The sequence below is a fragment of the Anguilla rostrata genome, chromosome 7, assembly GCF_018555375.3.
Source record: "Anguilla rostrata isolate EN2019 chromosome 7, ASM1855537v3, whole genome shotgun sequence".
Taxonomy (NCBI): domain Eukaryota; kingdom Metazoa; phylum Chordata; class Actinopteri; order Anguilliformes; family Anguillidae; genus Anguilla; species Anguilla rostrata.
The window spans coordinates 5,881,413-5,897,390 of record NC_057939.1 but is presented as its reverse complement, the minus strand read 5'-3'; the positions used below and the strand labels follow the sequence as shown (position 1 = coordinate 5,897,390).

At 49.3% G+C, this 15,978-nt stretch overlaps 1 protein-coding gene across 1 annotated transcript in view; it reads right to left on the bottom strand.

The window, feature by feature from the left end:
- Positions 1-15,978, bottom strand: part of LOC135258565 (serine/threonine-protein phosphatase 6 regulatory subunit 2-like) — a 43,662-nt gene that overhangs the window by 23,273 nt on the left and 4,411 nt on the right. The window contains exons 2-3 of the mRNA XM_064342031.1: positions 4,238-4,388; positions 1,754-1,999 (exon numbers count right to left, since the gene is read on the bottom strand). Of these exons, the coding sequence (XP_064198101.1) occupies positions 1,754-1,980 (227 nt within the window). The 5' untranslated portion in view covers positions 1,981-1,999; positions 4,238-4,388. The remainder of the gene's footprint in view (positions 1-1,753; positions 2,000-4,237; positions 4,389-15,978) is intronic.

The following is a 15,978-nucleotide window of genomic DNA, read 5'->3' as shown; positions in this document are numbered from 1 at the left end:
GAGGGGAGCCAATATGTCTGCCACCTTCGGGGTGTAGGTCTGAGGGGAGGACAGCGTCCCACTTCAAGGACCGCTATGACGAAGCGCGTTTGAAGACCACTGTGGCTAAGGTAGCCGTGGCAACACAACCAAACTCTGAAAATGCAAACATCCCCCACCCCCTCCCCCCCTGGACTGCGTGGTATATTTTCAATTTTTGAAGAGACGACTTCAAAAGATCTTCCACTCATTTCCCCTCCTGGAGAAAATGAGTGCAAGATCTGAGTGAAATTGATTTTGCACGGTGCAGTGCACACAGCGCAGTCTCATTCTCTAATGTACCTCCTGAGCACCAGCAGGATACCCTCGCCCCCGACCCCCCCCAAGAAAAAACCAGCCGACTCCCCCCATATTACCCCACCAGCTCAAGTTCTAAATCACAGCGGAGAGGCTGATCACCTGCTTGGTTTGAGCCGTCTCTGCTCCTGTAGTGCCCTGCTCAGGAAGTTAAAAGAGGTGTGAAATTTAAGCTACGACGCAACACAAGTCACCCAGAAAGATGCGCACACCCCTCGAGGGTCACGAGGCTCGGCTTCACGGTCTTCAAACGGAAAGAATGCGCGCGGAGAAGACGGTACAGGCGGTACAGGGTCCGAGCGCCTGAACCCCTCATCTGAGAGATCACGTCAAAGTAACAAAGTCCGCAGCGTTCAGGGGTCAGGGGTCAGGGGTCAGGTGCTCAGTTCTCTGTTCGGCGAGACAGAGGGGTCGTTGCCGCCGGAGACGGGGGCCGGTTCACGGGCTGACGGACGCCTCGGAGGCCCCCGGGCCTAGAATCGGGCCCCGTGGTCCCCTGGGACGCGCCCCCACCTGCGAGGGCATTGAGTCTGGGGTGGGGGGGGGGTTCGTCCTCACGAGGTGGACAGAAGCTGAGCGACCGCAGATTCAGCGAAGCGCAGGACGGACTCAGTCCTGTTCGGTTCTGCAGTTGCACGAGTCCCGGGTCACGTGACCAGACACGTTGGGAGTCGATGGGGCGTGCGCTTCTGGGGACCTGGGTTGGGCTTCCAGCTGTGGTAACGGAGTCCTTAACATTGCCAAAACCATGGGTGTGCTCTCTTTTGGTTGGCAGGCCGTCGTAGCATCAAAATAATAACACAGTTACTAATAATGACAGCGCTCGAAAGCAGCGACCTGAACGCACTCACGTTCTGAGGAGCTAATCTGCGAAGATGCCATTTTTATGATTCTGTGACCAATATTCCACTAGAACAGCAACACAGTTCCGTTTTTGAGAATTAAATTTGTGTTGTGTTGATGTGGTTATTAATTGATTTTTTAAATTCTGTGGTGTGTACTGTCATCACGTTTTAAGGCACAGTAATGGAAACCAAATTTTCCCAGATGGGATGGTAAAGCATCCCTTAACTTGGAGATTCACACTGCTTACTCAGTTACAAAACAGTAACTGCTCCAGTGCGTGTAATAAATGGACATAAGCCAGCCAGATGTCATAGGCCATAAAGCAGTTGTATAAATAACACAGTTGGCTCGTCAGTGTCTTTTCTTAATTCAGAGAAACAACAATACAACTATTCTGAATCTGTTAATGTCCAAAACAAAAAAAGATCTGATTGGTCTGCATGATTGGTCTATGTGTACACACATTCCTCGTCCTGTCCCCACATTCTCTAACACCCCCCTTCCTTTGCCCCCCCTCGATGCACCTCGTCGGCCCCCTTCCTCCCCCTGCCTCCCTCCCCTCGGGCCTCACTTGAAGCGGATCTTCTCCTCCATGTCCTCGGGCGGCTCCCGGGTGATGAGGGTGACCAGCTCCTGCATGCAGTGGTCCTGGCTGAGGAAGAGGAGCAGCCTGCGGTTCTGGGCCTTGCACTCCTGCAGCACGTCCTCCTCCTCCATCAGCTCCTGCAGGGTCACATCCTCCTTGTCCAGCAGCTTGTCGATGTGGGAGGTGGTGTGCAGGTCAAACTTCCAGAACATGGTGGCAGGGCACACAGGTCTGGGAGGGGGGGAAAGGCAGTGTCAGCGGAGGGCGTAGGGAGAGGGGAGTGTGTACACACACACACACACACACACACACACACACACACACACACACACACCACGCACACACACGCCCTAGCTCTCCCCACAGCACAGCACCAGGCCACACTTCTCACCTTCGCCTTTTTTTTTTTTTTTGGGTGACATACAAAAAATGACTTCTCCCACCAGTGGTTTTTCTTTGTTGGATTTAGTCATTATTTCATTAAGCTCTGCACTTTTCTTAAGGTAGATTATCAGTTAAATATTTAGCCTGTGCTGAAGAGGTGCTGTGCTCACATTAATAATAGGAGTGAAGGGAAGTCCTCTAATGAATGAGCACCTGAGGGCCCGGAGCACTGAAGGCAGGCGGGCAGGCGGGCATGACGTTTTTAATTTTATCATGGGCGTGGAGCGCTCCAGGGCTCAATGCCGGCCACTGGACGTCCCGGTGCGGAATAAAAGCCTGAGTCAGCCCACCCAACCTAACGCCCCCCCATAAAGACAAGCGCTTCCTGTGACCTTCTCGACAAGGTGGAAAGCTCAGCAAAAAACGTATGCTAACGTGCTAATGGACTAATTAAATTACCAGCAAGAGGAGGCATGTGCACACCAAGAGCCACCGCAGTGGGACCGTTAGTTCTTAAATTCAGAGTTCATATGTTGTTTGCTCTAAAGCTGAGCACCCAGCGCGGCGGGGGGGGGAGGCAGGCATTCCTACACTGAAAAGCAGAGGCACACACCACCTGACTCATGATGCAAGAATAGGTCGAGGTGTGCAATGCACTCTGGCACGCACTTTGCATCAGGAAAGCAGAGGCAGCAGCAGGGCAAGCAGGATGCAAGATCATTCTGGACAGATGACTTTTATTGTAATTACATAACTGGCAGTAATATAATGATTATATCTGTGTAATATACGTGATATAATATATATGTGTAATATATCGGTGACTATACTAAACTGAGCTGAGAGCTAACCAGCACCTGTGTGTAAAACCCACCCAGCAGGTGACTGCACTGGCCAGGGACCCTATCTACAGACACACTGGCGGTAAAGAGGCGGGGCTTGTGCCCTCACACTGGCTGAGCGCGTTAGGCCAGTCCAGGGGAAGGTTTTTAGGATATTGTCCCGCCATGTGTTTAGAGAGGAACATTAGGTTTAAGGAAAACAAAGGGCACATCTGTGTTATCCAGTGCATGTGTTTACCAACACTTGCTCTGTATTTAACCTTCAGAGCACCAGCCATAATCATATACTGCAGGGTTTATACCCTGGAGGGCGTAGACAGCAGAGTGTGTGTGTGTGTGTGCGTGTGTGTGTGTGTTGCTTGTGTAGCCCATGCTAGTTGGCGAATGTATGTATGTTAAAGTGTGTGTGATGGGGAGTTCGTGGGGTGCTAAAGATGATGGGGGGTGTAACTCCTTGTTCTCCACACCAGCACTATGCTCTCAAATGCCAAATCTAAAACCATTTCTGGGGGAGGGGTTTGGGGGCAGGGCTTGCGGGAGCATATCCTACCAAAGAGCCATGTGACCATGTTTATCAGGAGCCTCTGCTGTTCAGCAAATTCAATTTTGGGGCTTGAGTTCCTGTTTCTGGAGAGAATGCCCGTTTATCCCATTGGCTTTTGAATGCTACTTTTGTTCCTGCTCTGGAGCGGGTTCAAACCAGACATCTTTTTTTTTTTCCTTTGACACACAAACAATTCTGCGAGCTCATAACGCGATACGAATAAATGACGCGAAACAAATTTGTCGATTTGTCGACTTTGCTGAGTTCAGTGAGAAGATGGCGGGGAAAAGCACTCCTCCACCTTTCAGTCCTCGTAAAGCCACCCTCTCCCTCACACAAACGGACTACGCTCCCAAGAGAGGCTCAGCGCTAATCGCGGGTTCCTCAGCGCTAATCTTCCACACACTTGCAAACCGGCAATTTCACACGCTCCATCACGTGAACGCGCGCGCGTAATCCTGATGCTATTTCAGACGGGCCACACCTGGACCGCAGCCAACCGCGAGCTGCCGTCCAGCCGCTCCTCACCCAATCACTTCCTTTCCCCTTCACGTGGACCAGCGTCACGATTTAGGAGTCCCCCCCCCTACAAGCTGGAGAGTCCGGGTCGCGCCCAGAGGAAGTGCCTTCTTTACAACTTTCATTTATTTATTTTTCTGTTCTCCCCAAAAAAAGATGAAAGGCTTTTTCGCGTGTTACCTGTTGGTAAAATGTGTGTATCCTTAATGAAACCTCTCTCGCAGGCAGGCAAACATTGGGCTTGTAGACTGCAGGGTGCACGGCAGACACTTGCTTTCATCCGCATGGAACTGGACCTCCGTGGCACCGGCACCTAGTCACTGTCCTCAACCTGGGAAGAAAAGGGGGAGGGGGAGAGCAGGAGGTTAGATCGGGTCATAGAGGCTGAGCCAGTTAAAAAAACAGCGGGAGACAGTGGAAGTGAAAGACCAGCACAGCAGCGCTCCCATTTTGGGAGCATTTGCTCCTGGAAATCGACCGGAAAGATTATTAAGGAGCACATCTACCACCTGGGATGCGTTAGTGCGCTCCAATATACTTCCCCACTCAGGAGCTCACGCGCTCCTTGGACGGAATGTTAGCGCGAAAAAAGCCCTGCACAGCGTAGGGAGCGGCGGGCTCGACGTCGTCCCGAGGCTAACGGCAGAAACGCTGCGGCACCGAGGCGGCCGCGGGACATCCTCCGCCTCGTCCCGGGGACGTTTGGGTCGCCGCCACGCGGGCAGAGTCGAAAATCAGCGCAGCGCACCGTTTGAGAAGAACCGCACCCCGTCCGGTGGCCTGGGTGTAAAACTCAGGAGAGAATTCCCGTTTGGAATAATGAGCGCTATTAACAGCATTACCGCTGTTTGTTTTTGCAGCTGCACTGGTCCCGGGTCACTGGCAAAGGCTCAGTTCACACGGTGTCCGTTTGAACGGCTCGGAGGCGGGACGCTCGAGTCCCGGGGCGGGGGGGGGGTGCTGCCGCCGTTTGTGCCCCTGAGGCAGGCACAAACCTCACCTGACCTGCCCCAGCGGGAACGCAGCTGTGTGAACGGTGGCGGGTAAAGCCCGGCGGCCGGGGGAGACGCTCGCGATGAAAGCGTCCCGCCAATGCAGAGATGTAAATGCGACCGGTGTCACAAAGCCTCTTCTCTGCTAACGCTGAGCACATGAGAACCGGCTGCCACCAGAGCAGAGTCTGAGCTACGGATCACAAAGGGTCCCTGAGGACTCCCCTCTATTAACATGAATAAAGAGCAATTCTGCAACCTCAACATCAATTTCTAGGTAACAGAGGGAAAAAAAAACAGAATCGCAGTGCAGGGTTTTTCTATAGAAATTCAGGCAGAATAATGAGATGTGACATTAAAAAACAAAAACAAATAAAAACAGACATGTAGCCTACATAGTGTATCAAACTGACCTTCTTTAAAAGGTCAAAGTAGTAAAGGTACGGAAACTACAACCCATGTATTCATATAAATATAATGAATAGAAACCAAGGAAACCAGAGTAATCGCCCACAGCACAGATCTGTATGATCAACATTTCAGGAACACTGGCCCAGGATTCCTAGTAGCATTCGCTGCAACTGTTGTGGGGCTAAAAGGATCCTGTAGATCCAGCTGGAACAGACTCTGAAGTCCCGGTGCAATCACTTTTCTTTGAGCATTTAAAATGATCATTTAGCCACAAGATAAAGAAGAGCACCAGAACTCAAAATTCCGAATGGTTCAAACGGTAGAACCCAGAAATAAAAAATCTGGAGCAAAGGTTTAGCTCCACAAAAGGCATCTGCATAAGGAAACAGCCACGAACAAACACAGACAAGAAAGAAAAAAGACGAATACCGAAATGTTCTTGGAAACGCTCTCACCCACAGTTTCCGATCAGATGCGATCGCCACGCGTGTTTCGTGGAACGAGGCCCAGCGTCTGCCGCCGTTCCCAAGTACGTCCTGCGTCGTCACAGGAGGGAAAGGAAGGAAGGAAACAGCCGAAGTTTCTTATGGCTGTAAGTTTAAACACGGATCCACGCGCTGGGCCTAGGCCCGCAGCATCGCGAGCACAGAAAAGGAATGCCATTGGCCAACGTGCTCGAGTGCTGACGCAACGCTGGAAACGGGCTCGGGCCTCCGAGCGGCTGCTGCCAAAACAAACGCGTTCAACGCCTGAAATCGGTCCAAGACACAGAAGACGCCTTTCAGATAAAGCTGAGCTCGTCTGTTTTTTTTCTTTTTTCTTCTTCATCCAAATATCTCGACCGCGAGTCATCAATCGCAATCAACCGCAACCGTTAACCGCCGGGCGGGGAGGAGGGACCGCGAAACAGGAGGTTACGAGGGCGACGCCAACGCCAAGCCATTACACTCCGAGACGCATCCGCGCTGGCATGCGAGCGAGCGAGCGAGCGAGCGAGCGAGCTGCTGGAGGTTTGCCACCGGTGTACCTTGCAAGTCTGGATGTGTCCTCTCCTCAACCTCTTTTCCATTTTTCTTTCTGTGCTTTTTTTTTTTCCAACGACATGGAAATGAGAGCATTCAAAGTCACCCGAAACCCCATCAGAACTGCATGTGCTCGTTCACGGTTCAGAATATTTGTTTAAAAGAAATCACAAATTTTGATCTCAGTACATGCTGAATTTGCTCAGAATTTCTTTCCTTCATTAACATTGTATTCTTTGTTAGCCTACAAGTCAATACGCTAAATTGACTCTATACATTCCACTCTTCCTCTACCACAATAGTAATTCCTACAGACGTGAGAAAGGAGCCAAAATCAACGCTAATACTGAACCTCATGTTTGTCAAATATGGCTTGACAGTCTAGTGAGCTAGTACTGCCGCATGCTGCAGAGCAATAGCTAAGGATCTGTCACATCGAAGAAGAGTCAGCATCAACCCGATTTCCTTAACTCTGCAGGCGAAGGGCTTTGCGCACGCACTGCCAGGCACCTCAGGTCACGAAGACTCTTTCAGGCATAGAAAATTCATTTCTCAGGCAACCTCAGAGAAAATGTTAAAAACTAGGCAAACATGGCCGCACGGTAGGCGAGGCCATCTTGGCAGCGGTAGGGCGCAGAGGTACAAGAAAGTCCAGAGTATTCACCCGTCGGTCGAAGATAGCAGTGGAATATTTTTTACAGCAATTTAATTTTCTTCCTTTTTTTAAAACTTTCAGCACATTTTATAACAGGCTAGGCCAACAGCAGACGGGCATTACAAAGCAGCAAAATGCAACCCGACCCTAGTGTTGAGCCCACACAATTCCTAGACAACACCGCAGATCCTATTCCCGTTCCATTATTATAGCTCACAATGTTTGTTTTCATAACAACCCGTTGCTGACCGAATTCTCTCTCTCTCCAGGAACGCCTCTCTCTCCCTTTGTTCACGTCAGTGGACACGACACGCCCGATTAACGGAATTTTTGCCGTGCGGCACGTTTCTTAGAAACACAACCGCGAGTGCAGCCAGCCCCAGGCGGGTAGTACACGAGCACTGAGGCTAGAAACTCAGGTGCGTATGAATCGAACTTTTTTTTAAAAGGCGGGTGAAATTGATGACGGCCACAGAAAACGGAGGAGGAGTTGCGATTTCTCACATCCTTATGCAATCACATCGAAACACGCAACTGATTTACATGTATAACACGAGAGACGGCGAAGTGTGGACCGCCTATGCTTGTGCTCTCTTCCCACAGCTGTGTGCTAGAAGAACACAGGCTAAGCGACTTGCCCTTAAGTTTCGGTATTACTGGTTTAACATTCAATGAACTCCTTTCACACCTAAAGATGATTAGGGGTGACATAACAACATAACATAACATAATATAACATAATGACGAGAGCAGGCCGTTCAGCCTAACAATGCTCGCCATTTTCCTGACTAAATGAGAGCTCTGATTACCTAAAGACTAGACAGTATGTAACACCGCATCAAGCCTAGTCTTGAAAATCCCCAGAGTTTCTGCCTCTGCTACGTGACCTGACAGGCTATTCCACACATTGACTGCTCTCTGCCTAACTGACTGCTCTTCCTAACGCCTGTACGGAATTTACCTTTTGCTAATTTCCATTTAGGTCCCCCTCGTTCTGCCAACAGGGCACGAACAGAAATATACTGAAATATGCTCTTCAGAGCCCTGCGGCCAAACACCGCGCATCACTTTGCATCTGAACACGTAGCTCAATGAATGGAAAATTACTGGGTGTATCAAGCACTTATAAATTAGTCTTTCATTTACAGCAGCGTGAACACAGTACGTCTGCCTTATTAAACACTCCGGTCTTATAAACTTGCTCTCGTGCTGTAAACTAAGACAGCTATGAAGAGGCGAATCCACTGTTTGACCGTACACATTTTTTTCCACATAGCGGGCCTGGCCCTTTAAACGTAACTCACCGCAACCGAGAATACAAGGATAAATCCGAATTTCTCCAAGAGCCTAATTGCTCCATTTATCTGAAGTGGTGGTCCTCCCCTCCCCCTCTCCCTTTCCCCTGCGAAATCCCAAAAGATCCCAACATCCGTTTCTGTTCCGATATATAGGCTACACCCCGCGCAAAACGAAAGACATGTTGACGGATGCATCGCCGACAGCATCAATTTCCCAGCGACCCTGCGGCGGGGGTGTAATTACCGCAGAGAAAAGCGAGCGGATTCTGTGTTTACATCGGCGGAGGGAGCTGAGTGTTTAATAATGTTCGTTCTTCAGCTGCATACGTGTGCAGGCTATCATCACGGGCTACCAACTACACACCGGTTCTACATGCACACTGCACCCAGGCTATAGAAACAAGCATGCGTTCGAGCCAAAACAAACCCCAGAAAATACGTCACGACACTGGGGAAACACCCGACCTCCTAGAAAGTATTAATTTATGTGCGCTGCACTGGGCGTGCTCGTTTATACCGGTCTCAGCCGACGGCCTGAAAACCTTCACAAACACTCTGCCGTGTTTGTGCGCACGTTTGCCACCACAGCTGATAATGTAGAGGTTCACTCCATCCAACGACGGCTAGTTTTGTTAGCATCTAGCTATAGATGGCTTGGGAGGAGACAAAGCTTCATAATTGGACTGTGTTCAAGACAAAGAAATTATTTCACGTCTGGTTTACTATCATGAATGTAAATACTGTACTTTCCTACATAGTTTATGTAAACGGTGAGTGGCAGTGAATTCATTGCCATTGCTAATATTAGCGATGTGGACAATGTTAAAAAATTTAAACTTCCTGATGCTCATATTTCTCTCTGGTCCTTCTATTTACTCATGTCTCTGTAACGCTCACTGAAAATATGTGGATTAAGACTCCAAACAGACTGAAGAATAAGAACAGATAATTACGCTTCAATTAGAGATGCATGACAGTTTTTCAGCAAACTTTCCTCAACTATCAAATTGTTAAACAAATAATCTCATTATTTGATTAATTATGTTTGTACATAGCAGCTGAGGCTATGTACCAACTCCTCCTACATAATATCAGTGTTTAATAGCAGTCCCGTGTATTTAAAAAGTTCGCTCTCACCACCGTCTGTGTCTGTGTGTGCCAGCTTTGTGGCTACAGTCCATATTAAAATGAAATAATTTTGCATCTCTTTGACTCCCACGCACGTTCTCGGTACAGCTGTGCGAACGTTTCCCTTAGAATCCCCCCCCCCCCCCCCCCCCCCCCCCCCCCCCCTCCCATCATTCCACTCCCATTCACTCCCGTCCACTCACGCTCCTGAGCAGCAGCCTGCTGCACAGTGTTCCTCTCTTTCCCTTTCCTTTCTGCAGAGCACAAGTTCAGGGCTGAACTACACTATATCTCCAGCGGCCAATCAGAATCCTCCCTGCCCTGAAGGAAGAGTCCATGAATTGGTGTCCCTGGCACTGATGGGAAACAGGTGGCAACATTGTGTGTTTTTTTTTTTACTGCGGAAAATTGGTCCTCCACACACGAAGAAATGCAAATTTGAAGGAGCATTTTAATAACTCTGCTACCTAGATGGTCATGTTTTTGCAAAAAAATAAAAAATAAAAAAAAACGTTTCAAGCCAAGGCCGTATTTCGGGCAGTGAGAAGAGCCAACGCTGCTCCATACGATGGAAATCTGACACCCTGTTGCCTTTGACTTTTCCCACACAGCCTAACGGCGGTCATAAAGGTTTCAGGCCCGTTTTATGTTGACGATGTGAAACGTCTTCAGTGTGATAGAGTACTGGGGGAGGGGCAATGGGAGTCAGTCACGGGACAGGCGATCAGTATCTGGTGTGTGTGCCGGCTGAACTGTCAGAAGGAGCCGGTAACCCCCACAGAACCATAGACAACTTCGCCCCCCCGTAGCCCAGGGGCGTCGATTTTATTTTAACATCGGTGGGAACGCACGCAACCGCCGTCCCGCAGACCACAGAGACCGCCACAAACGTTTACGTTCAGTTTTTCTCTTATGCTTTCTGGATGATAGGCAAGGGTGGGAGGGCCGGGGTTTACGGCACTGTTAAAAACGGCTCATTGGTCGGAAAATCGTTTGCGGTCGCTGCACATTGGTGGGGACGTGCGCCCCGTTTCCCCACACAAAACTCTGCTTATCGAAGCACGGGGTCTCCCACAGGGCATCTCAGGACAGGCCGGACCATATATTTGGTGCTCACAACACCATTTCACATTCTGTCAAACAGAAGATCCTTTCACTGGAGGGAAAGGATCATGACTTTCCACACTGTGACTGGACGGAGGATGCCCTCCTCAGAACATCCCTTTCTGTCAAGCCTTCTCCTTTGTGTAACACCTCTAAATCTGAAATGCACTGAAACTAAAACTGCACTGGGTGTGGTTTTGCAACGCGGTTACGGAGGTGGAGAGACGGCGCTGGCACGACGTCACAGAAGCACAGGTACCTAAAGGGGAACTTCACTTCCTGGATATTTTAAAGCATTGCGTCATTTTTAGCGTGCAGTTTTAACGTGCGGCGAAGTGTATTCTGGATACTTACAGACGTTTCAGAGGACCTGTCGGCTGTTATGATGGCGGGCGCTGGGGCACTGACGAGTCTGTGGTTTAGAGCGAGCCGTAGCTTGCACAGAGACGCTATGTCTACACAGCGGCCGTACAGAAGAACGTGTTCATTTTATTGTGTTTATTCACCAATAAGAAATACAAATCTGTTTTAATTCATTTAATTCATAATGGAACGCCAGTGCTTCCTGGTTCATAAGCAGCGTGAGGTCTTCCCTGCCAGGACCCGGGAGGCGTGGCTTAGAGGCAGCTGGCCAGGCTAAAGAGGTAGCTACTGCACTGCCTGTTCCTGCACGCCTACTGTGGCATTTGCAAAGCCACTGACAAACAGAAACTGAAGCCACAATTACATCCAACTGCTGAAAAACGTTGAAGGGTTCCAGCTATGTGCCGAACGTCATTTATTCAAGCCTGATCAGAAAGGCAGTGGAGGTGAACTGGCACGCTGACATCCCACTGGAGGACAACTAGTCACATGTTCAATAGATCTGGGTTACCTAAACTTAGTTGGTGACAAGTAAAAAAAAAATGTTTTTTTAAACAAGTTTATTTTAAAAATAGCAGCTTTTTAACAGCTTCTCTTGTGTAGCACGGCTGACACTGGAGGCCTCCGGCTGCATGCGTCACAGGAAACCACGCCAACCAAAGACAAAATTATATTACTTTTTTTTTTCTTTTTTTTTTTAAACGATGAGGTAACACGCACATGTATGATTTCTGGAGGCATAATGCTGTTGTACAAGCTGCTCTGCAGTTAGCAGAAGTGGATTTTCTTGCCCTACACCACTCACCTGTTGACACCAGCCATTCTGAAGCCAGCAGCTAATTAGAAAATTCTGGAAATATTTTTTTGAATCCTCCATTGCACAAAAAAAAAAGAAAACTATCGGCCAATAAGAAACATACACTAAAACTGAAATTATATTTTATAACTGCGGGAAGTGAACTATCCTTCCAAATGTGTCATTTGTGACATCCGATGATTAGGTTGTGGAATTGACTTAAACATACCTAGATTTGGCACAAACAAGGACATGATGAGGGGACCGTTTTGTGCCATCATGTATTTTAGTAATTTGAGTATTAATTTAGTAGGCAGACTTAGTCGACTTAAAAGGCAAATACAGACTCGATTTTTGGCTTAAAACTTCAACAGTTGGACATTTTTAACTGGTAGTTCAACTGAAGCCGTACATCTATGAAGGGAGTAGAAATGACTGGAAGCTCTCGGTACTCCATCTCTCTCCAGTCGCTGGCCATCGTGCCATGGGGCTTTCGCGAGTGGCTGTCAACGTTCAGCGGTAAGCAAATCAGCCGCCGCTCACAGAAGCGCTTACTCATCCCACGACAGAATAAAAAAAACCTTCTCAATTTTGGCAACATCCCGTTTTGCTTTGTTTAAAGTTGCGCGACTGCTCTCCCATCATTCAAAATTCTGCAGATGTTTTCGATTACATCATACGTGCATACATTTCGAGTTCTGATTACATTCGCCTCCCTGCTGTATCCCGATGGCAGTTCATCTGTACTGGGCCAAGGCAGGGAGACAGGATGATTGACGGCAACGCCCTCAATAACATCTGACTCTTGTCACGTTTCCCAAACCCTGGTCAGGTAGAGGTCATGTCTCTGAGCTGCAATGGTCGTCCCCCACTCCATCTCCAGACCCTTACTACAGTACCCAGACCAGCAGCCCCCAACCCTGTTCCTGGAGACCTACCCTCCTGTAGGGTTTCACTCAAACCCCTACAAAGAACATTCAACAGCTAGAGATCTTGCTGAGCTGCCAATTAGGAGAATCGGGTGCTCCAAATTAGGGTTGCAGGGATGGTAGATCTGCAGGAACAGGGTCTGGAACCACTAAACTAGATAAACTAATGTCTTGGATGACACTCCGCAGGGTAAATACAGCCGTATTGCACTGCCGTGGACTCCAGGACTCAGGGAGCCAATGACACAGCCCGACATCCCATCTGTGATGTCACAGCTCTTGGGGACCGGCCTGAGTGTGTGACAAACGCCTTCACATCTGAGCCCAAACTCTCCCCCAAACTGAGCGCGCGTGACGGAGGGCCCCATATACTCCCAGCCCCGACGTTACGCGCCATCTCGTCCGGAGCTGAAGCTGCTCCTTTAAAAACGACTTTCTTTCAAAGCGAACGGTGCGGTTTCTGGAAAAGCCTTAAATACCCCAGGCGCGGCTGACATTTAGTCAGAGATACAAATGAGCGAGGGTAAAACCCTGGCACCCGACCACGCTGTCGCAAGCTCCTGAGTGCGGCTTTGGGCCTTTTCCCTGACAGTAAACATCCATCAAAGTGCATAATCTGCTACACACACACAAAAAAAGAGATCTTCTGACTATCAGAAGATGCTCTCCGCCCTGTGAGGACAACAGTGGGAGGACCGTGGATCCATGTTTCCTCAGTTCCGATGCGCACATTCAAATACTATTTGTCAGAAGGATGACTAGATTCTCTGAATGTTCCTGACTATTTAGTTTACTGGTAAAACCAGTACGGCGTTTTGATGATAACTAATAATGCACATCCATCCCTCTAGACAGTGATGCAAGTCTCTTCCTAAGGTGACTCTTTCAACACTACAACTACAAGAGCTGGAACAGCCCATTCACAGTGTCAGAAAAAGGAAGATGGAATTCGAGAAGAAGTCTTTCCATTCTTTCCCCTCTTCCCAATCTCTTGCCTGCCGTTTCACTCCAATTTCAAACCAACAGGTCGAAGGAACTGACACAGGCGCCTGAGTCAGCAGCACAACTTGATGGTTAATTACAAACGTGCGGCAGAGGCCGAGGGAAGCCATTTTGTCTTCACGGGCGTGAAGCACCCAAACTTCACGTGCCTTTCGTCCGCGTACGAGACGGCAGTATCAACACAACGGACGCGGTTGGGCACTTAGGCCTACACACTGACTAAATGAACAGTGTTAACACCGACCACCAAAACACAGTTTGAATATTTTTTTTAATGTCAGTTTGGGGAAGGAAATCCCTCTCGATCTTCGCCGCTGACCTCTAGATGGTGCAGAGGCAGGATTTCGTAACTGACAGCGGGGAGGCTACACCTTGCTAGGCTAACAGCTCCTGTTGACGCCCTGCGTGGCGCGCGCTGACAGACAGGATGTGCACGCGTCCTCATAAGCGCCCCACCGCACGCTCCTCCCAAAGCAATCTGCTCCATTCATCTCCAGTATCCCGGTTTATTTACACCGCAACAGAACCAAAACAGCCCTGGCAGACTGCACAACCAAGCAACCGAGGACAGACGAAAGCATCTTAATGTGTGTGTGTGTGTGTGTGTGTGGAGGGGAGGGAGGGGGTTTCTACTGCCAACATACTTCAGAAGCCGGCACAAAATCATTTCTACCCCCCAGAGCAAACCAGCAGCGTGACTGTACTCCAATTCATACTAACCCGTGTGTAGGCAAAATGCTGGCATCTCACAAATTAGGAAATTGGCAGGACCCTTAATGGGTAATCCAACACCGTATTTACTTCGTAATGAATGGCAGGCGTCCTGGCTCAACTTTACGCTCACGGTTTACGACAGGATTCCGAACGCCGCTTTCCACCCGAAGCCCCGCTCGCAGGGCCGCGAGGCTCCACTCTGCAAGGGCCTCGTGGCTCAGCCCGCTTTCCTCCACCCTCCGCTCTAAAAGCGAGGGCTCAGCCAAATCGCTCGCACGGTCTGATACTCTCGCACACTGGACGCACTCTGTCACGGTGTGCACTTTGGGGAAAAAATGCAGCCGCATCCAATGAGCCAAATGGACAAATTAAGCCCGGGTAATTAAGTGGAAATGATAATTAACACATGCAGCCCTCGGGGGAACTGACTTCTACTCCCCCGATGTGGACGCGAGCCCTCTGTCCTGGGAAATGGCTGCACCAGCAGAACGGAGGTGGGGGGGTATGTGGGGAGGGTTATGGTTAGGCAGTGGGGGTGGGGGTAATACGGGGGGGGGGGTTAGGGATGGCAGTGGGTGGGGTACGTGGGGAGGGTTAGGGTTAGGCAGCGGGGGGGGTGGGGTTAGGCGTGGGGGTTAGGTTTGGCAGTGGGGGGGTGTTAGGCGGGGGGGGTGGTGGGGGGTTGGTTAGGCGTGGGGGGGGGTTAGGTTAGGCGGGGGGGGGGGGGGGTGTTAGGGCTAGGCAGCGAGGGGTACGTGAGGAGGGTCAGGAATAGGCAGCAGTGGGGTACGTGCCCATGGGCAGTGACAGCCAGGGGTGACGGGTGCAGTCTGGTACCTGAAGGAAACCGCATTACCTGATTAGGAAGGAGAACTGCCCCACTGCAGGCTCATTCAGTGAGTGGGAGTATTTTTAGAATCCGGCCTCATATACAAACTCAGCTTCCTCAAACTAGGCTTATGTTCAGACACAGTCTCTTTCTGTGTGTCCAAAAGTAAGGCGACCCATATGCTTGCAAGAAAAACTGGATCATTCAAAACCCAAAAAGAAAATGTATTTTATTTTTTATTTATTTTTTTTTGCTTCCAATAGCTACATCTAAAACAACCGAAAGTAGCCTCTTCCAGAAGGAAAATGTAAGAGCTGCTCTTCCCTTAAGTCGAAAACTTAATCTGGTTGTAGTGGTGAACGATTCATTGTGCTCTCAATTTTGGTTTTCTCGGGGACTTTTGTCCAGTTGGTTTGTTTTCTTGGGCATGGGCTAAATGATGCATCTGTTTTGAGTATGACTGTGCAAAATGTGTTATTGATAGGACACAATGACACAAATGCTCGAGTTCACATGCAATTTGGAAACTGCCCACACCCAGAGATAACACTGTGTCGCCAACCATATGTATAAGAGATTGTTTTTGTATTTTGGACTCTTATTGTGCCAAGCTTTCTATTCTTTGCAATTAAAACTGCATATTGTTACACTGCATGTCTCCTACACCGATTTCAAGGG